Source organism: Anopheles stephensi, chromosome 3, assembly GCF_013141755.1.
Source record: "Anopheles stephensi strain Indian chromosome 3, UCI_ANSTEP_V1.0, whole genome shotgun sequence".
Classification (NCBI taxonomy): Eukaryota; Metazoa; Arthropoda; class Insecta; order Diptera; family Culicidae; genus Anopheles; species Anopheles stephensi.
The window spans coordinates 72,579,164-72,603,307 of NC_050203.1; the positions used below are offsets into that span (position 1 = coordinate 72,579,164).

Sequence of the window (24,144 nt, forward strand, 5' to 3'; positions counted from 1 at the left end):
GATCACAAACCTGGCCTCCACCAAGGCAAAAGAAACAGAGAACAGAGATACGGTGGAAACCATCGAAGAAAACGAGTCATGAAAAACCGCTTTGCAATTTCATTTCAATTACCGATTCGCACACGAAATTGCAAACGACAGTGTGAGAGAGCGCGTTGTACACATCGGTGTCTGGGGGTGAGTCGAGCAAAAGTAAAACCAAACCTCCCCAAAAAAAAAAAAACCGGCAGAGGAAAATGAAAAGAAGGCGCGCGCGAAAATTGGTCTGATCGAAAAATGCCGCGAAATCGTCGTCTTTTCGCTCTGGTGGAGCCATCCACGAGGAACAAAACCAGTGGAGCATCACCAATAATCATGTGCGGTGGGGGGAGAGGGGGAGGAGAGAGAGAGGGGGACGAAGCGACGGGAAGGTGGGCTGGGTATAGATTTTTTAATTTCCTGCCCACACCCACCTGTGCTCTCCTCGTCGCCTCCCCTTCGAAGTCATTCTCTCTCTTGAAGAAAACCCGGGGGGATGAAGACCAAGCCCCAAAAGCTGACGACGAACCCTCTCACCCCAACCCCACAACAAATGTGAACTCTTCTCGCCACAGGGGGGTTATTGGCGGTGTTCTCTTGTTTCGCTCTAAAGCTATCTCCCTCTCTCGCCTTCTTCTCCATCTCTTTCTCGCTTTCAATGCTCACACACACACACAGCACAGCGGGAGATAAATGTTAAAATAAAGAGACAAAAGGGGGGTGTGGGATGAAGGTGGGTAATAAAGGCACGCCCCACCCTTTTTTCCACCCTAACCACACCCCCCGTCCACACACCACCGACACAAGCAATTCATCACAGCGGGGAGCTGCTCGGAAATAAAATACAAAAAGCCCCACCCACCCCACTGGGTTGGGGTGGAGCGCGAGCGTGGTAGGAACGGGAGAGGATGGAGGAGCGACACCAACCCCTACACCGAAATTCGTTCCAGGGAGAAAAAGAGCGAGAGCGATTCATCTTTGTCATCCTCATCGACATGAGAGCTTGGGAAAAGAAGAGGGGTTGGTGGTGGTGGGGTGGCTGGGCGGCAGGGGTTGTTTAAAACATAAGTAAAGAAGAGGAGCAGAAGCTCCTCCCTCGAGCTCTCCCAACCCTCCCTCCCTCCCCAACAGTAAAATACATTACAACGATTTTATTTCGTTTTCTGGTCCACAGCAGACGACTCTGCGAGGCTTCGGCCCTTTTTTTGGGGGGGAGAAGCAACACACACTTTCCGCTCCAAAGGACATGATGCCCTACCTACTCTCTTTCATCCTCTTCCCCTTCCGTTCCACCACACATTGGAAAACATGTTCCAGCATCAATACGCCTGCTTCTTCCAACACTCCGGGGCTCCAATGTCTCTGACTCGCTCCGACACAGTCAGTCACAAGTCTCATACATTTTATGGGCCGCTCCGCGACGAGGACTTATTGTTCTCGCAAAACTTTATTGTTCCATTGTTTTTGGCTTCATCGCCGCCACCACCGCCACCGAACTCCTTTACCCTCATCCCCTAAAAGTTTTCCCTCCGTTTTTTAAAACCTCCACACACACATATCGAACAAGCTTCTTATTGTATATGGGGTATAGAGCGTTGGATTGTTTTTCAGATCGTACTGCAGCATTGAAATTGATTGATTTCGCATTATATACTGAGATTAATTTTCCTCCAAGAGAATACATACAAAATAACGGATAAAATATGCGTCACAAAAGGATCAGAACATATTAGTCGCAAGGACAAGGAGTCGCTAATAAATCCCCGAATCCACACATCGATGACATGAGAGCTGATTCTTCCAACAACGTCAGAAACGTTGTGCAACACGTGCGAAGGGAAAATCTTCAACGAAAAAAAAAAATGGAATCGATACAAAACGATTAATCTGTTCGCTCTGATGCCTCCCGGGAACACGTTTTAGTGTGTGTAGCACATAAAAAAAACCGGCAATACATCGATCATCTCATGCATGGCATCATAAAGCGGTGGGGGGGAAAGAGATTAAAACCACGCGAGAGAGAAACCACAATGTAATCGAAAAACCAGTCATCTTCATCCCCCAGCAAAACCCGCACCCTGTGTCTTGATAGTATGTACACACTGGCGCGCGCACACACACCCCTTTTTTGAGGGAGTTGAAATCGGTCGGAGACAACAGAACCGAAGTAAACTGGGAAGAGAAAGTATTATTTCATCCTCTAAAAAGCCCATTGTGACCTCTGGACCGTTCCCGTTCTTCTTCTTTCGGACCTTCCTTAGTCTCCGTGCTGATCCATCAATGTGCTCCGGAGAACCTCCCCAGACATCCGCCTTTTGCAAAATATGTCGTCCTTCAAAACCAGGCAAATAGCTGAAGCAAAACAAAAACCTTTGCCGACGCCGGCATACAATGTACTTCGAGAGAGGGTGGAACCTTACCGCCCTTATAAGCTGGGGAGCTCACCTTACACCACCAGGTCTCTCCCGGTTCTCCCTTCAGAACACACAATATGCCGATCTAAGACGCACCCGCGGACTTTTCATTCTTAGAAGGGGGTGCCGCGCCACCCTCAAGAAAAACTGGCTCTTCCCGCGTTTGACGAGAATTCGTTGTTCACCACTGCTATTTTCTGTGTGTCTCTCTCTTTATGTTGATGCTAACTTTGAAGAATCCCTTCATCGGTCTGCTGGCAACACGCGACAACAACAACAGCGCAATATTGGAAGTGAAAACCATTCTGTACTAAAAGGAGGAAGCAGCAAGCGCGTTGGTGCGTGTTCGCGCGCTATCCGAAAATTCTTTAGAAAACTTTTTCATTTGTGCTTTTGTTCCGATGAAACAACAATAGTCTTTTCTGCTGTTGAGGAAGATATCTCTGAAGGTTTGAGGTCTGATTGCACGATTTTCAGATTAAAGATCTGAGAAGGAGTCATGGTCATGTTTTTTTTTTTTCTATCTCTCTCTGGGGGAGCTTATTTACATAAAGCTTTGTTGTGTTTAATCGGATCATACCGAACCCTCGCACTGGAAATGAGAATGTGTGTGTCGGGACAATTGTTAGAAATCTCAACTACCTTTTGACAGCGTTTACTTTTTTTTTCTTCTGAATTTTTGTGAAAAATGTGAGGAGGAAAATGTGTCAGCATCAGTTAAAAAATCAAACATTCTCATAAATTATCAGTTCTAAGCTGAGATAACAAGGAAGTCAAGAAGACCTGGACTGCAAATCTCTTATGAATATTTGCAAGATTTCACTATATGATTGCAAAGTTGAATCTATATTACTCTAAGAACTCTATTACCATGTAGAGCAGTAAAACCATAGAGAACATTAGATTCTAGAAAGATGGTCTCCATTGAGCAAAGGAGGACATGAGTCGTTAAGTGTATAGACATAAAGTTAAGACTGAGTTTAGGGGTTGTTTTCTGGTTCTAGCTCTAAATAATTGATGAAAGTTAGAATTTAAATATGCATTAATTTTAATTTTTGAACAACAATGCTAAGATTTTTTTTAATATTCTAAACAATTTTAATCCTATCCTATCCATTTATTCGAACGGAAGAAAAGGCTCGCACTGGATATTCAAATTAGCGAAAGACAGTAAAGTTCATTGACATCATCCGCGGCAACTTGTATGCTAATAGCATAAATAAATATCTCATACCGGAGAGTCCTCGGCCGGCACAGATGTTTTCTCTGAGTATTATTCAACCCCAAGCGTGAGCCAGACGCAAAAAATAATTCAACACTTGCTCTACTCCCACACGCAGCTTAATTAGATAAAATCTTCAAAAATGTCATCCTAAAAAAAACCCCCCCGAAGTGCAACTTCAAAAACTGCAGTGGACAACAAAAAAAAACTCCCAAAAGGCACGCATCTGTAGCGCTCTGTGTGTCCGCGCGCGCTTCAAGATGTTGGTGGGAAGACGCGTAGAGAAACCGCAGCGCGGCAGCCATTTCGCTCGCGTCCGCGATATGTTTCCACCGCGCGCAACACTACTACCACCATTACCACCAGCAGCACGCACCTACCCATATGCAGCTACACACTTGATGGATGGATGTGTGCGTGTGGTGCGTGACGGGGTGGACAATAAAACATGGCTGCGACGGAGGCGGCGGTGGTACACGACATGAACGCACCCGCATCCTATCACCACCACCACCACGAATACCCTCTTTCATCAATCTATGTGGGGGGAGAGAATGTGCGCGGCTCGCGCGTCGCGCTTCACCGCGTTAATCATAAACGGGAGGGTTGGTGGTTGTGGTGGTAGTGGTAAGCGCGGGACGCGACCAAGCGTTTAGTGTGTGAGTAACGCATCGACAGAGCAGGCAGTGAAACCGAAAAGATAGAAAAGGATGGATGCACGACACACGCGGCGTGAATATTGTATGAAACAAGTGGCTGCGTACGTTTAGGCTGCCGCTGGCTGCGTACTGACAGCAGGCGAACAAGAGCAAAATATTTACATTTTCTTCGGAAGAAAGACCAAATTAGGCATACTCGATTTTTCATACATTCTGTAGAAATAAAATATAAATTTTCTTCATAATTCATAAATAGAGAAAATTATTATTTTTCCCACAAATAAACGGCATTTTCAGCTTACCGGGTTGTGTTATTGTTTATGACGCCTTTCGCTTCTACTATAACAACAACAAACGTTTTTGCCGGTCTTTCCTCCTACTTCGACGATTTTCGCGGTGGAAAAGATTCAACAGAAGCGCGGCTTCCTCCCACCGTTCTTCTCCAACCGGCTTTCCTTTCCTTAAGCTGGTTTAGCGGGATGACTTTCTTCGGAGCTATGCTCCCCCACACTGCACCACACTTCTTCTACTGCTTCTACTTCACTTACTTCCACCTCCCTCTCACTGCAAACACATTCGCACGCATCCACAATCAGAGAGAAAAAAAAAACTTCACCCACATACACACGCGCGCGGTCGCGTTTTCTCACGGAGCAAGGAAAAGCAAAACCAGCCAAAAATTATGTGACCGAAAAACCGATGATGCACACACAACACGCGGGAGATGCACTTTTACTTCGACCGACACACTTCCTTCCCACACACACACACACACAAACGCGCGCGGCGCCGTCGCTCGGAAAACTCGTACCGCGAGAGGGTGGAAAATGGAAATACTATGCACTCGAATAAAAATTCGCTTTTAATTCACTACACACGCATTTTTTTACTTTGCAATCTCACACACGCACTCTTTCACTGGGCATTACTATTTTTTGTTGTGTTGTGTGGTAGTAGTGAGAGGAACTCACGCGCGTGGTTGGGATTTTTGGGAAATATAAAATTGCACTTGCACACTTGGTCGCGCGGCTACAGGTTCTGCAAAATTCTGAAAATTGGGAAAAAAAATACATAAATTAGTTTTCAGTGTTAGTTTTACGTACAACAAATGCAATTGGTTTTTTTGTACTTTGTTTGATTAAAATTGCTGATAATGCGATGCGGGTGCATAGGGTGGTGCATTAAACAGGAACAAAACACCCCTTCTTCCTTATACCCTACCCCGCAGACCTATGAGAAATGAGTGAGCGAGAAGGATATATATAAAGAGAGAGAGCGAGAAGGCAATGGCAAGAAAACGCGTTCTCTGTACGCAACCAAAAGCCTCCTCTCTCTCGTTCTTTTCTATTCCGGCACTGTCTGTACAAAACGGTTCGTGATCGAAGTAAGCGAGACGGTGTGGTAGTGGTGGTGGTCCACATAATGTTTATGTGTCTGTTTCTATGGGGGCCGCTTTCCAACCCTCATCTTCTTGCTTTTCCCGTTCCCTACGACATCGGTTCACCAGCGACGACGACGAACGATTCCAATAATCATGTCGGGGCTTGGTGACGACGATTAGCCCGACGAGGGTATTGCGTGTGTGCGTGTATTGCTGTGTAATAGAATAGCGGTGGTAGTGGTGGTGGTGGTGGTGACGTGCTTCCCTCTTTCCACAACGTGATTCTATCCCTTAGGGGGATGAAAAATACGAACACCACAGCGCACCGGGACCCCACCCCAAACCGGACTTGGCTGCTGCACTTGTATAAACCAGCATTCATACCACACGCACACTCACACACCCCTTTTGCTTCCCTTTGCCGTAATGGCTTCTATCAGGGGTACCACCACCGACTGTACACATTTTATTGAAAGCGGAAGAAAAAAAAACTGTCACAAAATGCTTTTTTTGAAACCATTTTATAGTAGTTTTGCAAAGCGAAAACGATAAAAACAACGAAACAACAACTAAATTTAATAACTCCCTCACATACTCGATTTTCCACACTTCCATATTGCTTCCCATATGCTTGTAATGGGAACTGCTAGGGTGGTTTGTAATTAAATAATAGAAAACTCTCCCACCCATCTATCCCTCACGCAATAGTAGAAATGTAAAATATGTGCGCAGCAATCCCCAAATATATCCCAAATGACAGTTCTTAATCCGCCATTTTTAATTGCACCCCTGTCGCTTTGGGGGGGGGGGGGGCGAGAGTGGGAGTGGGGCGTCTAAAAATGCAGTTTTTGCGTTTTGTTGAATGCCATTAAAACAAAATTAGAATCGTAGTCAACGCTGACACACACAAACACAAATCCCGCATAAATGCATGCATAAGTGCACCGTGCACACACCTTAATAAGAAAATTTTAATTCGAATGCAACAGCGAAACGGTGTCATGTGCTCTAAATTTTCAATTTAAACACCATAAACCAATAAATTACTATTTGCCCCTAAATCGATAAATATTACAATTTTAATAGTAGAGTTTTGGTTTGTAATATGTTCCGTTTTTCTTTCTCCCTACCCTCCTGGGCTCACTCTCATCCGCTCTCTTTCCCACTCAGAGTAACGCTTTAAATGGAGGCAAAGCGAGGGTAAATGAGATCGAAACAGGTTTCACCGAATAGAAGACGCAAGAAGGTGGAGAGTGAAGCGAGGTAAAGGTGGTGGTGGTGTAAAATATAAATTCTAAATCTATTTTTAAACACTCTTCCTCCGCTCGGATCCCCAGCATAAATGAATAAAACGCCTGCTTCGACGCGAGAGCAAGCGAGCGAGCGAGGCAGAGAGAGCTATACAGAAAAAGCGAGATGGAGAGAGGAATTGAATTTTCAAAAGTGAGCCAGCCACCAGAACACGGTAATTAGATGACAAATTAAAATCGATTTTAAATGGAACAATTATTTTCTTTTATAAAGCAACAACTCGAATAATGTTAAGAAACATTTCCCAAAGTAAGAGGAAAAATTAGTTCTAAGCACAACGCCAATTGGTAGAAAAAAAAGCCCGGCCAAAATAAGCGCATTTTCAATGCAACACTCTTCCAAGACCAACCATCCATCGGAAATCACAAAACCAGAAAAGGGAAGAAGGGAGCTTTGTTTTTGATGCAAAACGCACTTTTCCCAGCGGATTAGATGTGATGTGCGATATAAATTCACCAGCACACTAACACACATACACACTAGGGAAGAGAGTATACGGGGAAGAAAACGGTCACAACGCAATTACCTCACACCACCAATCTCCTAAAAACGCATCACAGCGCACCAGCAGCATTTTGTCCCAAAAAGTAGGAAACCGATTACCTATTCTTAATCGAACAACAACAAAAGGCTCAAAAAGGCAACGGTGGCTAGGTGGTGGCTGGTGTGTGCGCGGTGTGGTTTGGACTGTGTAACATGTTACAACGAGAAAAAAAAACCTAGACTTCTTCCCTTCTTTCACCTCAGGGGTAGGGGTGGGTACACACAATCGAAAGTCAACTTCCACCTACCCTACCTTCCTTCCTCTCCGCCATTCCCTTCTTCATTATCGCCTGCACATTCAATGGGTGCACTGCTTAAAGGGCACAGGTAGTACAACACAACGGAAAAAAGGCAAATGGCGACGCGCACTTCACTTCTCCCGTACCGTGCACACCAACGGCTGTACGCGGTAGAAGGCAAGCGAAAGGAGCGCTCGCCTCTGATCTTTAACACACCACCGCACACACTAAGGGTAGGGCAGAGGGAACGGCAGGAAGCGGGTCCCATCGCCGTCGTCATGTGCGCGACGCCCTCCTCTATTGAGGTAAAAGTAGCAGAAAGCAGCAGCAGCAGTAGCTGGCACAAGCTCTAGCCTAAAGATATTGTACACTAGGCAGCAGCAATAATAACAACAGCAATAACAGCACCAATATATATCTGAAAACTCACAGAACACGAAAATCCTAGACGGCGGTGCGCGGCAGAGTGTGGTGAGAAACTGCTCTCTAAACCCGCGCCACGATCGGTTCGAACCTGAGAGCGACACAACGACGACGCCAGCGCGACGACGGCGAGCGGGTTTCGGAGAACGAACGGCGCACCGTGAGCGTGTGCGATAGAGAGGGAGCGAGAGAGAGAAAGAGTGCACGCGCATTGGGGGGCACCGGTGCACAGTGTGAACGAAAACCAGTGTTGCCAGCTAGCAGTAACACCGATTATTTATAATTTGATACGTTGCTAAAGTCTACCCTCATTATGATGACTATCGACAAGGTAGTTTTGGATGGAATAATTTAAAAAATTTGCTTTCAAAATGCATACCAACAGAGCGCGTTTGACAGAAAATATGAAAAAAGCAGACAATGCTGCTTAATGACAGCAACTAAAATAGGTCTTCATCGGCCAACCATCGAATCATTCTGATTTTGGCATATTTACTAATTTAACTCGTATTTTAGGGTTTCGCGATTTCTTCACATATTAAATTTTCGGAAAAAAGTCAATTTTTCATATGATTGAGAAAATATCGTCAAACGACTCTATGTCCGCGCACTTCCCATGGTGCCAGATGACGCTCTGACATCACAGCTTCTTTGCTTCCCTGCTTCTCTCTCACTCTCCTACCACACGCTTCAGCATGTTTTCTTTCCCATTTTCTGATCCATCCCTTTCTGTCGCGCTCACGCAACAATCCAACCGACCGATGGACGACCTGGGTTCCGTTCTACGCAAACGAGGAATGCGCGCACGCTCTGCTCTTCTCTCGCGCTCCACAGCGGAAGACGAGCGGTATGCGTATGCGCGCGCGCGCACACACACACACTCCGTCCCCGCTGTCTATCGATCTATCCATCCTTTTCTCACTGTACTGCCGGCGCCTACAGAACACAACCACGCTACGTGCAAAAGGAGGAGAGAGAGAGCGTGAGGGTGCGCGTCGTTCAGCCAGCCATTCCAAAGATTTCGTGGTCTGCAACCGGTTCCGCGGTGCGCGCGCGCACGCTCTCTTCCTTTCCTCTCTTTCGCTCTCTCTGTCTCTCTTCAGCACACATTTTTCTCTGCTCATTCAACCGCGTTCAACCGTGTCGATTTTTTCCGTTCTTGTCTCCTATATTTTTTTGCTTCCCTCTTTTTTAGTGTCATTTATGCACACTTTCAGGTTTTAACTAACCCCTCGGGGCAAGAATAAAATAAAATACCCCCCTACATTCACACACACGCCGCATACCGCGTATACTGTATGTAATAAAGCATAACGCGTGCAACATTGTGTGTTCACCGCCCTTCCTTCCAGTCTCAAAAATGCAGTTGCACTTGCAGGCTCACCGCAGGCTTCAGACGAAAACCTCCGAGAATTGCTCGTGGGGGTTGAAGAAAATCCCTGCTTCCCAATAAGAAGAAGCAAAGAAAAAAAATAAAGAATAACATTGCTCTTCTCTCTCATCTCATAAAAAGAAAAATTAGTTAATCAAAAAAACTACTCATTTGAGCAAATGAACAAGAACGGTTTGAGGCTCTTGTTTCAGAAACTGCAAGTGACGGTGGTTGTCCACTCGAGTCTCGAAAAGGCGCCCAACATATATTCAGCTTTATTCAGCAGAAATAAAAGCGAGCTGATGAATCGCCAGCCAGCCAGCCAGCCAGCCATGTCGCGGAGAGCAAACCGACCTACCACCACACGTCCATTCTTGTTCAAACGTTGATACTCACATGCACGCACACACACGCACGCACAAGAGCGCGTCCCCAGCGCGACAGTTCAATCATTACTTCTTCGTTTTCCTCGTCCCCTATGAACCTATAGCCACCAACAAAGGGGACGGACGGACGATTCTTTTTACAACGAGGCGACGCGCCTGCTGCGATTAACCCTCTCTCGCTCGATGGTGCGGTTTTCGATGGTGATGGGTTTTATTACATCGTGCTCTCTCTGGCGCTCTGTCTCGCTTTTTCCTGTGGTGTGCAAGTGCGTGTGTGTGTCGCCGAGACGCCCGCATAGAAATGAAGGCAAAGAGAACCGAATTTCTCGAGCAGCCCACAGGGAGAGTAGCCCCGGCAATGTAAACACACAGCGCAACACACACAATTTCCACCCATATCCAAGAAGTAAACGAAAAGAGAGTGAGAGAGCGAGAGAGATCGTGTGGTCGAAAAAGGCAGCATGACAGCCATCCTAGGAGGCGTGCGCATACCTCACCAACCACCCAACACGCGAAAAACCTTCTCAACCAGATTCACATTGAGGAAGAGAAAAATGTCCTTGGGCTAGGAAAAGAAGGCCAGCGTCTGCGAGAGAGCACCACAATCAAGCAATAAAATTGCACCACCACCGGTGTGTGCGCGCGGTGCCAAAAAGGTGTGCACGCACACGCACCTGTGTACAGAGAGAGAGAGAGAGCATGGCACGCACAAAGAATCGCCACTAATCGATGAAGCCTCCGACACAGCTCCATCAACTACACACGGTGTGTTCTATTTGAATGATCTATTCTTGCTATTACAGTAGTGCCCAAATGAATAAATTGGGCGACTGTATTAATCACAACAAAAAAAAACCTCCCTGCTGGCTACCTGTCTCATTTGGCAGGTGTTGGTTGACCAATCTCTCTCCGTTGGGACAAATCTGGCAACTCCAGTCCATCTTGAGTATTGCCATCGGTCCACCAGGCACAAGCCCGAATCTTCAATGGAGACACGGAGGTGTTTCGTTTATATAGCCTATTATGACATTCTGTCTGACCTTGATCTTTACCCTCACAACGAGAGGGGTGTCGACGGGGTCGCTAACATTTTGACATGTTCCCCATATTCACAGAATAGTTCCGTTTTCTAATCATACGATTTGATTAAATGCAATGGGACTACTGTGAGGTGTGAAAAGTGGGGTTTTAATTACTTTTCTCCGTCCAATTCCATTAAGGAAGGACATGTGTGTCGAATTTATTCTAGTCTAGTACTGAAAGCTTTCGTGGGAAGTTCAATTAATGTGTCAGACTTTGTTTAGGCGAAAAACTTTTACATAAACAATAACCTAAGTCAAGTGTAAAACTGTTAACCGGACGGTTACAAAATGATATTCAGAACCAGTACCTCAGGGATACTTGGCCTACCCATATCTAGATTTTCTTGACTTTTTTTTTACATGTAACGTGATAGTCCGTTAGTCCGATAGTGAACGAAAGAGATATTGGTCTTCCGCTAAGCCATCAGGCCAGGCCGCCAGAGAGGAGTGGTCTAAGTAATCAATACGTCGTTTTATGATTTGTTATTTGAATAACCTATAGTTACATGGGGCGGTTCGGTGGCCGAGGCGATAACGGCGCCGGTCTTCACACAGTAGGACGGGGCCTCAAATCCCACCCAGACCGTCTCCCTGTACGCAGGGCTTGACTACCTTGCTACGGGTAAAGTCAGGTCACAGAAATCCAGAAATGGCAGGCCGAGACCTTTCAAGGTTGTAGTGCCAGGTAAGAAGAAGAAGATAGTTACATAGTCAGTCCCGGATATGAGAGGCATTAACAAGTCCAATATTGTAATGTTCAAACGAGTTCTACGGTAAACGGAAGCTTATAGAAGTTTCGTGTAGATACGTACTCGTATAAGACCTTGTTCATATCCACACTAGTACTAAAGTGCTGTCTATAAATCTGTTTCTAGTTCTAACAGTTGTAATGAATCTTGATGACTAAGATTTATCTCAATTTGCGCCTTACACGTCTCCTCTATCCATGGCGCGCACACACACACTACCCGTCTGAAAAGCAATTTACCAAGCAAATAGATCCTGGCGTGTGACTGGACCTCTAGAACCTGGAGATTCTAGTTCACTGAGCAACATCATAGCAGCTCGGTATGTTAAGGGCTTGCTCCTGCTCTGTCCTTTCAAACAATATTTTCTGTGGATCTTCTTCCTCCCTTTCCTTGGCACTGCAATCTCAGGAAATCATGGACTGCTATTCTCGTTTCCTTGACTTTTTGTTTACTCGCACAGCCGGATAATCTGGTTAATCAATTAAGAATGCTGCTTCTTTTCTAGACTGGCCTAGAACTAGACTAGGACTAGACCTGCTGAAACTGATGCTTCAATCGTGCAGCATCGAAAATCACTTTTACCGCCACGGTGTGTTCTGTGTGGATAGCCACATGCAACTCTTCTTTACGTCCATGAAGTTCGCCGGCAACTGATCTAGTAAGCCGACGCGCGTTAACATTGAGAAACCGCCTGAATGGAAACAACCGTCCATCCAGTGCCTCTTACACTAGCTTGCTTCCTTGGAGGTGAACCGCGAATACGTCCATCACATTGGCGGCGGCGGTGCAATGATTGCGCACACAGAATCCCCAACCACACACAAACACACGTGAATGCATCACGCGAGTCACACGGACGAAACGCGGGGACACCACACACACACACGCGCGCGAGCGTACAGATGCCGGGAAGAAGGTATGAAATTTTCACTCCGTGCAGCAGCCGTACATCAACACCGCCCAATCGTTCACTGGTGCAAATTCTCGCGAAACACGCGGCACATACGCACGCACAAACACACACACACACGAGTCTGTTGTATGCTCGCCAGAAAGAAGATGGCAGCGGGCATCCCACCAACAACACCAACGCAGGATCCACCGGATTGCGCTTTCGATTCGCGAGCGAGTAAGAGAGAGACAAAGATAGTGCAACTGTGGTATGTGTGACACGGGCGAGGAAGACGCAGGCGCATTTCGAGCATGCGGGCAAACTGGCTGCAGCAGCCCTTACTTGCAGGACAAGTGAGGATAAAGCGATGCAAAATGTCGCCATTATGGATGGGGAGAGCCAGGTCTCCACACACTTCCCAGTACACGAGGACGCCGGTTCAGGAGAACGCGGGCAGCATTTTTTGTTTTCTTTTTGGGAAGTGGAAAACTAGCAAGCGCTTGGGGATCTTCCGGACTAAGTGGAATTTCGATCTCACATTTTCCGACTAGTGCCATTCCTGTATTTTTTTTCTTCCACTGTCTCTCTTCTATAAAGGCACGCACTTGCTGCACACACTCCACACACACACACACACTCTTTCTCGCGAGTTTCGTGCGCATGTTCCGAAAGAAAATACCCCCCCCCCTGCCCTTCCCCGTTAACTTGCAAAGTGAAAATTTTAAAACAGACCAACAGCAAAAAAGGAAATGAAGAAGAAGGCAAGTGGGAGAACGCACGCGCCCCGCGCGTATGTCTGTGAAAAACCGGAACAAGGGAGCGAAAAATGTGAAGCAAAAATAAAACTTAACACACTTTTTCTGCGGGCGGTGAGTGTGTGTGTGTGTGTGTGTGTGTGTTTAGGTGTCTTGGTGTCACGCTAGAATCTAGTAACCTAAGGGCGCGACAAGACAATTCCAAATAGCAGTGCCACACTGCCGCAAACGAAGCACCGTTTGGATGTTCACGGTGTTCAAACCTCGCATTTCTAACACCCTGGTGCGAATTTTGCACGCCGGGTGTTAATTTTTCTTTACCGTCCGGGCGGCTCTGGCTCAATTCCATCAGGCGTCTTGGACGAGTGAATGTAATGAGGATATGTGAAACAAGATGCTTTTGGACTATGCTCGATAATGAGGAGCAGGAAAGAAATCTGTCTAACTCGATTCCTTCTTGAGACATCGGTTATACTTAAACTGTGCTTAACGATTTGCGTGATGGTCATGCTGGTCATTCAATGACTTACTAAACCCTAATGATACTACGTAGATGGATCAGAAATGTGCATATAAAAATATTTTTTAAATTTAAAAAAAGCATAGGATGGATTAACCACTTTTTCATCGGCTTTATCACCTTGATTTGATTTTACCCGTAACTGAATAGCTAGCTAAACCTGCCGGAATTAATTTTTGGTCTTTGGCTACCTGTACAGAATTTTCACTTGTTTCATACATATTCGATAAAACTATTCCACTTATCATATGCTGGTTACACTTCACATTTCGAACTAAATTATTGCATTAACGTCAAAAATTAAATTCACATAAAAACTCTAATTACGGTCAATCATACGCAATTCGCGCCGTTTTTTGTTTTTCTTCCAACAAGTAAGTTTCTTCTTCTTCTACTGTACCAACACCACCAAAGATAAGTCACTGTTTTCAGACAACACTACGCTATTACAAAGGTCAAGCAGTTTTACACGCTTTACACGCAACATTTCATTGCACTTAACCACACACACACACACGCGCGCACATTCATATTTCACACAGCAATTTTGACAGCAGCTAATTTGTTTACGCGTCCGCCTATTTGTGTGACGGCAGCGGCAGCCGGACGTTGATAAGATAAATAAAACACACCCACCAAGCTATTCGAAACAGGCGAAACACAACCATACACACACGCGCGCGCTGGGGGATTGGGTAACGAAGGCGCGCACAATTAACAAACAATAATATACCGGCGGCACAGGTGAATTGAAAGGTTTCCTGGCTGGTACCGCGCTCACACTCCACATACAGACGAGGCTCACTAGATCACTGTCAGATGGTGAAGTTGGAAAAAGCGGACAGCGTAGGGAAGCATCTAAGTAGACAACGACGATATCATTGTGACATCATCCAAAAAGGGCGCTATAATTTGCTTCGCGTTCCGTTCCTCTTCCTAACCTCAAAATGCATCTTTTTTCAATGCACTTTGGCCCAATGTAAGCACGTAAACGACCAACCGTACAGTTTCACAACACAACGTTACTTTTCCTCACTTTCAGGACCATTTTCACCTGTGCAGCTTAAACAAACCGCCGGCAAACATGAGCCACCTAGCGCCAGCAGCGTGTGGCACCTCTCTGTGCAGCGGGGTGGCACGGTTCTTCCTGTCCCTGCAGAGGGATCTAGCCCTGTGTACGCGCGTGTATATGTGTGTATGTAACACGCTCGGTGGAAATACTACACTATCTCTTTGTCTCAATTTTCCATCCGTCCGCGGAAAGTGAATTTGTGTTTCCGCACGCCAAAAAGGTTAACATACTCTCAGGTTAGGGAGACGACCGTCCGACGCTCGACGACACCCCGGCGCAGAGGACACAGTGCTAAGCGAGTCTGCTGCTGTCCCCTGGAGTGTATTTTCAAGGGCTGGGCGCCTTTTTCAGCAGGATAACTATTTTCCGACCGACGCTTTTTGCTTTTCTTCTTTGCCTATCTCCTTGTTAGAAGCACCGCACTACTTTAGCCGGAACCGACCCGCGCTGACCGACACCGACTACTGGATTGGTGTGCGAAGGTGATGATGTACCGTCGCCCGAAAAGGAGTCGCCGCCTGCCAGGGACCAATTCCCAGCCAGGGAGAGGAGAACGAGCAAAAAAAAAAGCACGAACGAACGGCAAGGATTCAGCAAAAAAAAAATTATCCTCCCTCCTTATCCCACCCGCGCATGCACACTCACACATAGCATAATCGCTCCCTCTCTTTCTTTTCTAGTACAAAAAAAGGAAAAAATGTCCTTTTTTCACCGTACGTCGTGGTTACACACCCGCCTAGAGCGTGGCTCCTCTAATCGTAGACACAAACGCACACACACACACACACACTCGCTCGTTTGGTCGTATCCCGGGCGAGACGAAGCAAAGTGTCATGGCGACCTTTTCCCGTTCCTGCAACGCGTTCATCATAGAGCACAAACACACGCTAGGGGTATATTACGGAGCACGCCATCGTTCTATCTCACTCGTACGGGGCACGAAAAGAGCGAGAGGGTGCTGCCGCTATACTGTTCTCTCTCTCTCTCTTGCTCTGGCTCAAGCAGGCAAGCGGGCGAGAAGTGTGCTGAGCTGCTGAATTGAACTTCGGAGGCCGGAATGGCGGCGATGACGGAAAAGATTTTCGGATTTTGCTTCCTATATTTTTAAGGCGCCGTTTTTTTTTTGTTAGCTGCACTCACTTGCTTGGGAAAACGTGATTTTTGCATGGCTCAAATTAACTTTCGATTCTAATCCGATTATTTTGGCAGACTGTTTTGATAAAAAAATCTTTTCTTTTCCTTTTTAGTTGCGCGTACTGCCTAAAAAGTGCCTGAATTCAGGAAAAAGCACCAAGCACACTACGGAAAAGGGACACACAGGGAGGCTTCTTCCACCCACAGAGGGTATCGCAATATGTATAAAACGGTGGACCTAGCCAATCGTGCCGCTAGAGAGCCCACCAAAGGAACAACTGATAGACAAGTGAGTGAGTGAAAGAAAGCAAAGCAGGAAAAAAAAACGATGTAAAACAGACCAAAACACTCACATTTCAATTGCACCGCTTGCTGCTGCCTGCTTACTTGCTGGTGATGCTGCTGCTGGTGCTGCCGGAGCCGGAGCTGCTGCTGCGCTGCTGCTGAAGCTCTTCGCAACCCGCTTCACTGTTAAACACTGTTCGTCTGCGACGGGGGCTTACCAGGGGGCAGTATTATGTCTCTCCGTGGAATGAAAACTTTTATCGACATCAGCACACACCGACACACCATCCCGAGTGTGTTCCGTCAGCGCCAACGGGGCACGCGAAACGAAAAAAAGCAGTAGCAGCGCCCCCCGCGTAGAGCGGGAGAGAAGATGGTGCGAAGAGCTCCGCAGTTGCTTTGCCCGCCACGCGCGAGAGGGAGAGCGGAATGACGCGGTATAACAACAAAACAACTGAACAGTGTGTGATTCGGGAAAAGAAAGCGAGGGAGAGAAAGAAGAAGGGAGCAGTCGTTCACACACACATTGGCAGCGTTGTGCAAAGGGAAAAAAGTTTTTCATGCATGAACGCGCGTTCTTCGTACCGTCTCTCTCTCTCGCTCACTCGCCAGAGTGTTTCTGTGAGAACGACGTGCGCTGGCTGCGTACGTGCGACCAAATGGCGTTACAGCCCGTTCTCTGTGGCTGCGTACTGTCTACGCCGTTTGTTGACATTATGTCACTTTCTGTGCAGTGAATATAAACAAACGACTTTACGAAGGGCATAATCCGGTAGAAAAATTGGCTTTTAAAATCCAACCCAACGATGATTTTTCCAATTGCCCCTTTTCCACCTCCTTCCATCCGTCGCTCCACTTCCTCGTCTCTTTGGGTGTGCGTATGGATAACTGATTTCGGATAAGCTCCACAATGCGTGTGTGCGTGAAGTGCTCCCTTCCAAACCCCCTCCCTTTTCCACAACGCATGTTCCTTCTAGCCAGAAAGAGAGAGAACAAGAACGGTATTGAATTTTTCGCGGGGAGCTTGCTTCGACAAAATGTCGGCCGCTTGCGCACTGACTAGTGGTGGCGGTGGTGGTAGTGGTAAGCAGACCAGACCAACAAAAAAAACAGGAATATCAAATTCAGCAGCCACAAGAAATGACAGACAGGCTCGTAATGCTCATTAATTTACCGGCCGGAACACACGGCGACCGGGCTGGGGAAAGCCCTCCGACGGTGAAGGTTATCGCGTTTGTTGTGTTGAATTTTTAATATGCCGGTTGCGTCTTTGCTTTCACAGCCGACGTTTCCGAGCAGCCCCACATCATGCAAACACACACAAACACACACACACGTAGGGTGGGGGGAGATCGTTTTTCAGTTCCTCACACTTCCAAACCAGCGTGGTTACTGAAGTGTATTGGCGTGTGTGTGTGTGTAAGTGAAGGGAAGGAAGAAGTGCGACGAGGTACACGCACACTACAGCAACATACCTATCTAATTTTCTCTTTCTCTCAAGCACACATATACAGAAGTGGAAAAACGATGAGTGATGTAAAAAAAAACTCTACATCCATGCAAAATCGTTCTGCAAAACTGCATCTCTATCTCCCATTGGTAATCGAATTTTGTAACATTTGAAAACCCGAGCGCCCAAAGCTTCCCGACGACCCCTGCTTTAGAATGCGTTTCTAAAAACGATAAGTGCGTTCGAAGAGAGCTGCCGCCGTGGATTCTCTCTCCGATCCTATACATTTCGGTAGCGTCGTGCGTACGATCGACAGATCGATCGCTCTATTATCTCTACGACCTTCAGTTCGAACAAATGTCGGTAAACATACTTGCTAACGAATAATAAGGATTCTCTTAATTTTAGCAGCAGTACTGCATCCGGAACTGTGATATTGTTCGCTGTGATTCCGCTTCCTAACATTAAACGGACGAAGGACGACTGCGTGAAACAAACACCCATCGTTATACTTCTCACTCACACGTGCAGAGGGAGCGCAAGTAAAAGGCTCAAACCGGCTTCAGTGTTGCAATTGTGTCCTTTTAATTTTGGTAAAGGAAACGAAGAAAAAAACCTTCATAACCATGTGCGTTTTGTTGTCTCTCTTTTCAATTTTTCCCTTTATGTTGCTATCTTTTTCTATGTAGAGCAAAAAATAAATAAATAAACAAACCACCTTGCTACCTGTTCATGTTGTTCGCCTGTTCGCGCTAGTACATGCCTACCCGTCCTGGTGTAACGCTTGCGCAATTTAAATCTTTCGGCCACGTGCAGCTAACCGTTACACAGGAAGCAAAAGCAACAAAAAAGAAAATGATATTTATAAGGGAATATCTTTCTTTTTTTCGCACTCATTTTCATTGTTTTCCGTATTAAGAAAAAATCTGTTATACCACCACCACCACTACGCAACGCGAGGATACCGCGAAAAGACCGTTCCTTACAGAAATTTTCTCAGCAGAAGGAGAAAGTGATACCCGGTTTTCGCTCTCTCCGCTTTTTGTTTCTCGCGTAAATCGCTTTTCTCGCAAGAAAAACCTTCCCCGGTTTTTTCCCCCGTCACCACCCTCGGCATCATGGAGATTCCCTTCTAACCGGCTTCGTTCTCTTGCTCTAGGGCGTCGCTCTTTTCATCGGCCGCAAACGGTCGGCTCCGCATGTCGTCCCCAAAAACCGTGACCTTACCACCAATTTTCCTATATAGCCCTCGTCTGGTTCGCTGGGTTTCGGTTTTCCCATTTTCTCCGAAAACAAAAATCATTTTTTGTTTTTGCATGCAAGGCGGCGGGACGAAAACAAGACAACAACAAAAAAAAAAGAAGCTCGCTAAAGATATCTGTCTGGCGCGCCGGGCTCAGAGAAGAAGTCCCATACCACGTCATGATGACTGATGATGATGATGGGATGGGTGGGATTGTTTTTTTTTCTTTGCGATCTGTCCTGGCGAGAACAGAGGATTTCTCGTGGGTGGGTGGAATGCTACGAGCCTTTTTAACCTTGCCAAGATAGCGAAAATGATAACGAAAACACGCACGAAATGTGTCATCATGTGTGTACTGGGAGAATGTTGTTTCTCTAATAGGTTTGCTTTTATTTAAGGCTTAAGATTAGTAGGCTGGGAAACGTTTCATGGTTTGTTAGAATTTTCCTTCTCGTTGTGGACCGTTTAGTAGGCCGTGTACTGTTTACACATGACACATGGATGTTATTATTTTAAGTACTTTAAATGTTTACAAGAAACACGTGACGCAATTTTCCGAAAAAGATAAGCACTTCTTCTTGCTACAAAGTATATCACACTGGCCGAGAAACGTCGTTGTTACCATACGGAGATTACTATCAAGTGGAAAAACCAAACCCACATGCGTGTGTGTGTGGAAAACTCCATGAAGCTGTGGGAGGTGTGAAAAATCGATATCTTAAACGTTTTTCCCAGCTGTTGTACCGGGGCTGGTAGTTTGGATTTGAGCAAGAGAGTCCGCGTGCCCAAGCCTAAAGTTGGGGGGGAAGCGAGACAATCAGTAAGTGTTGCAGGAAGTAGTGAGATTATCGCAAAACAAAAAAAAACTTGTCCAGGGATTTAGTTTTTGCCCTTAGCAAAAACTCATCGACGTTGTCTGAGCGTTCAAGTGCGATATTACTTGTTGTGTACTTCACATTTTTAATTGTCTCAAGGTCATTCATCATTCGGAAGCCTCTCAGGCCCATAATTGAGGTTTTCCGGCCTTGGCTTGATCTTCTGATGATTGGAAAGGTGTGACATTGGCTTACCATCCGTATCACCAGAGGTGGGTTTTCTGTGAGCAATAAATCTCGCCTTAGGTCACCCTTAGGGACCTTTTTACCCAGAGTCCCGAATGATTCTAAATACTGATTTAAGAGTTAGACCCAGAGATTGAAGAATCTTTTTAGGACCGATCCTAGATAATTTGTTGGACACACGCTCTGTCCACTCTGTAGTCCTCGATAGTCTGCTTTCCAGTCACCTTCAGGATATCCAAACCATTGACATATCCATCCAAAGCCAACAACATTCTGATCTATCATCAGATTATCCTGGGTCTTTGCGATTCACCCAACTCAACACCAACCTCAACATCGAATTGCGACCTGTTCCGAAAGATCCGTCAACCGCGTCGAAGTCATCCAAGTTTGAGCAGTCCAAGTCCTCGAGAAGTGAAACGATAACTGTTTTTCGCTGTTGCCAGGGTTTTCATGGCTACTTTGACCCATTCCCAACCATGCATCGCACCTTCAATGCTAAGGTGTCTTCAACTCTCAGTTTTCCTCTGACACTGGCTGCATCTATTTGCACCATAGCTTTACCAAGCCCCCCAGCAAGCCACAGAGACAACAAACATTTCTCAACAGAAAACAACAGCAAATTTATGATATAAAATATAGCAAAAAAAAAATATTCATATATTATTTCATCCAGTACAGGCACACTTTAGAGCCATCATCGTTATATAGTACACAACTTGCAGAAAATACTGTAGCCCTCCTATACAATAAGAAAAACGAGTTCATTCTCTACAGAGCAGCTCATCGACATACGTTCTTAAGCTCTATCCGCAACACTTAAACTCCAGGAACGGGTATAGGTAGCTGCGGGGCCGTATCTACCTACGTTGCCGTCCGATCGCCCGTATCCGGAAGCAATCCTTCCGTTGCCGCCAGAAGATCCCAGTTTTGGTGAAGCATCTTCTTTACCTCTTTGATTTGGTTGTACAAGTTCTGGTGGGGGAAAAAAGGGGTTCAGCATTAACTGATTGCTTCTGCGGTCTGCGGTACCGAATATCGCGCTTCCTTACCACGATGCACATCTTTTTCAGCTGATTCTGTCGCGCCGTCAGTCCCTTCTCGCTTCCATCCATCTCACCCACGATCGGGATCGTTGCGGTCGCGGTGGATGTCGTGCTCGGTGGTATCGATTTGTGCGCGATCGTTTTCGACACCTCACCGTCCGTGCTGATCTCCTCCTTCAGGTCTTCCCGATGCTGCTTCAACTGTTCGCGCAAATCGTACAGTGCGTCCACGTACGCACCGACATCCTTCATGAGGAACTGTGTCTGCAGGAAGATCGTTTGCGCCTTCTTGTACCAGTCGGCCAAACATTCCGCTTCCTGTTCAACCGCCTGCCGGACGCCATCGTTCAGCAGCGTTTTCAGCCGTTTGCCCGTTTCGGCAATCTTTACCTTCTCCAGCACGTGGAACTGTTCGTCGTTGTAGGTGAGCGAGCGGGTGGCACGGTCGCGCAACATGTGCTGCCAGGAATCGCGCAGCCGGTCGACGTGCGATTTGGCTTTCTCGCTGTCCCGGTTCTTGTTCGGTGTGCGCAGCGCCCGGTAGCCCGAGTTCCATTCGCGCACGAGCGATTCTTCCTTCACGAAGCGCCCGTACAGCTGCTGGATCGGTTCGGACACGCGCTGAAAGTCGGCTTTTTGCTTATCGTAGCTTGCGAGTATGGTTGTGCCGAATTTTTGGTATGTTTCGTGCTGCGAAAAGGGGAACAGAAACAGAACCAAATTAGCCAGAATAGTGCCGAAGGCGATGGCACACCAGCACCTTACATTGGATGCCGCAACTTCAAACATTTTGGCTAGCTCCGAGATCAGTCCTTCTACATCCTCCAAGTGGCGGGTACGTCTGGAAGGGAACAAAAGAGGGAGGGGAGTCAATCCTCGGAAGCTCGCCTTCATCGCTCGCCACGTCCGCCTTACTTAAGTAACTTTACTAGAAAACCGGCCAAAAAGCCGGAAAACTGGTGCACCGATTTGTTCATCAGCGTGTCGAGCAGGGACATGCTTTCCACGCGCCGTTTACACTCGTGCCCCACGCTGCAGGCCACCTTCGCCAGGCTCGCATCGTTCTCCACCGAAATGCCGTTCGGGAATGTAGGGAATTTGGGCAGATCCCACTCAGTCGGTAGAATCACGTTATAGTTCTCGATGTTGAACAGCATCACCGGATTGTTCGCTTCCGTCGGTGGATATCCGCGTGCTGCAGCAGGAACAAAACAGAGCATTAGAAAGGCGTATATTGCGTGCTACGAAGGCAACCCAAGAGCTCTTGCACCTACCGCTAGTGTTGGCATCCACCTTCGTCGCAAACAGCTCGTTGTCCAGCAGCAACAGCTGCGATGCCTGGGGAACGTCGGTCTGCGCCAGTATGTGTTCCCGCAGATGGACGAGCGTCTGTTCCGGTTCCAGGTACACCTCGATCGAGTGCGCCCGATTAACGTAGAATATGTGCAGCACCGTTTTGTTCAGAATGTTTTGCACCTCGAGGAAAAACTTGTCAAACGACCACATACGGCCCTGGCTTTCCTCGAGCAGCCCCGCCATCAGCGGGGTGACGAGTTGCTTCAGTCCCTCCTTCAGCTGACAGTGCGCCGGTAGCGTTTTGGACCATTCGATCGGCCCGTTCTCGCTCGTCTGCGTGCCGGAAATAACGCCCGGCGCCTTCTTGGTCGTGATGTGGTACATCGTTTCCTTGTTTTTGCGTCCACCGTACGGCCGGAACGGTAGGTTGCCCGTCGCGACGTGATACAGCGTAACACCGATCGACCACAGATCCACGTTGGCCGTGAAGCTACGGTTGATCGACTTCCGCAGCACGGCACGTTCGTACATATCCGGATGAAGATACTCTTCCGTGCCGTACAGCGAGGCAAACTGTTGATTCTCGCCCAGCTCCCGGGCAGCACCGAAATCCGTCAGCTTGTACACCGTTTGGCCATCCTCGGAGATGTACTTCATTATGTTGCCCGGCTTTAAATCCCTGTGCACCAGATTGTTATCGCGCAAATGTTTCATCCCGGCGGACAGATGCTCCAGCACCAGCAGAAACTCCTTCTGTGGCAAACCGTACGTATTTTCCGGATCGTCCAGTATGTTAAACAAACTGCCCCCGGTGCAGAGCTCCATCACGATCACCTTGCCCCGTCCCTCCTGGTCATCCTCGATGTCGAGCAGCTTCACAATGTTGTTGTGATTCACCTTCCGCAGCACTTCAAACTCTCGCATCTGCACATCCTGCGGGCGCATGTGGGAAACCTGGTTGAAGGTTTTCACCGCCACCGGTTCACCGTTGTGTTTGTTGACCCCTTGGAAGACGGCCCCCGTCGAACCCTTGCCCAGTACGCTGGTCGTACACCAGACATAGTTCATCGATCCACGTAGGAACGAGTTCATCATGGATCAATCTTAGCCTCGGTGGTGCAAAAACGAGCTTTGTTTATTTCTCCGTTTGCCAACACCACACACTCAACGGAGCGACGGAGCGTTGCTGCGCTGTTCCGGGTACCGGTATGGGTCCACAAAGGTCTGATGCTATGTCGGGAGGGATTGCAGCAGCAGCAGCACAAACGGGGACGCACATTTAAGTTTCGTACAGAGTCGCACTTTCATAGATGATTAGTAAGCAATCATCATCATCGTACACCAGCAGTGATCATCACAATGTTATTCTTTTATCAGCACTTGACAGGCAGTACCGAAGGTGCGTATAAATGGGGTGTGATCTTGAAGTGTTTCTACAGTGCTTTCCAAGCGTTTTGTGGTTAGGTGCCATCAGTTTTAATCTCTGAAAATTTATGTTTTTGTTAAAACTCATAATTTGTTTATTTCAAGCTCTTTGCTTTTCAATAGAAACCGTGCGAACCGAACCGTAGTTCAACGCTTCGTACATAAC

The 24,144-nt window shown here is 47.0% G+C and overlaps 2 protein-coding genes across 52 annotated transcripts in view; both read right to left on the reverse strand.

The window, feature by feature from the left end:
- Positions 1-16,868, reverse strand: part of LOC118510637 (zinc finger protein 271) — a 58,454-nt gene extending 41,586 nt beyond the window's left edge. For 9 of the 50 annotated variants that reach the window (XM_036052691.1, XM_036052723.1, XM_036052717.1 and 6 more), the window contains exons 1-2: positions 15,269-15,656; positions 4,616-5,361 (exon numbers count right to left, since the gene is read on the reverse strand). The gene's annotated coding sequence lies outside the window, so the exon portion shown is untranslated. Of the gene's footprint in view, positions 1-4,615; positions 5,362-7,801; positions 7,821-8,217; positions 8,351-12,526; positions 12,767-14,602; positions 14,622-15,268; positions 15,659-16,178; positions 16,332-16,525 lie in introns of those variants that run through there. The other 41 variants (XM_036052720.1, XM_036052707.1, XM_036052727.1 and 38 more) reach the window with 17 other exon arrangements.
- A 3,966-nt stretch (positions 16,869-20,834) lies between these two features.
- On the reverse strand, positions 20,835-23,929 carry LOC118510642 (inhibitor of nuclear factor kappa-B kinase subunit epsilon). 2 transcript variants are annotated; one of them, XM_036052736.1, is made up of 5 exons: positions 22,532-23,927; positions 22,173-22,452; positions 22,023-22,098; positions 21,264-21,947; positions 20,835-21,186 (listed from the first exon to the last, which is right to left on the reverse strand). In XM_036052736.1, exons 1-5 carry the CDS (start codon positions 23,646-23,648, stop codon positions 21,076-21,078), a joined length of 2,268 nt encoding a protein of 755 aa, XP_035908629.1. In that variant the 5' UTR covers positions 23,649-23,927; the 3' UTR covers positions 20,835-21,075. The 2 variants fall into 2 exon arrangements, with proteins under 2 accessions (XP_035908629.1, XP_035908628.1); XM_036052735.1 differs by having other exon boundaries at positions 21,264-22,098; positions 22,532-23,929.
- Between the last annotated feature and the right edge of the window lie 215 nt (positions 23,930-24,144).

Coding starts and splice junctions, on each gene's coding strand:
- LOC118510642 (XM_036052735.1), bottom strand. CDS start 23,648: ATGATGAACTCGTTCCTACGTGGATCGATGAACTATGTCTGGTGTACG. Junction 22,453..22,531: donor GGTGGATGCCAACACTAGCG/GTAGGTGCAAGA, acceptor TTCCTGCTGCAG/CACGCGGATATCCACCGACG. Junction 21,187..21,263: donor TGAAAAAGATGTGCATCGTG/GTAAGGAAGCGC, acceptor TTCCCCCACCAG/AACTTGTACAACCAAATCAA.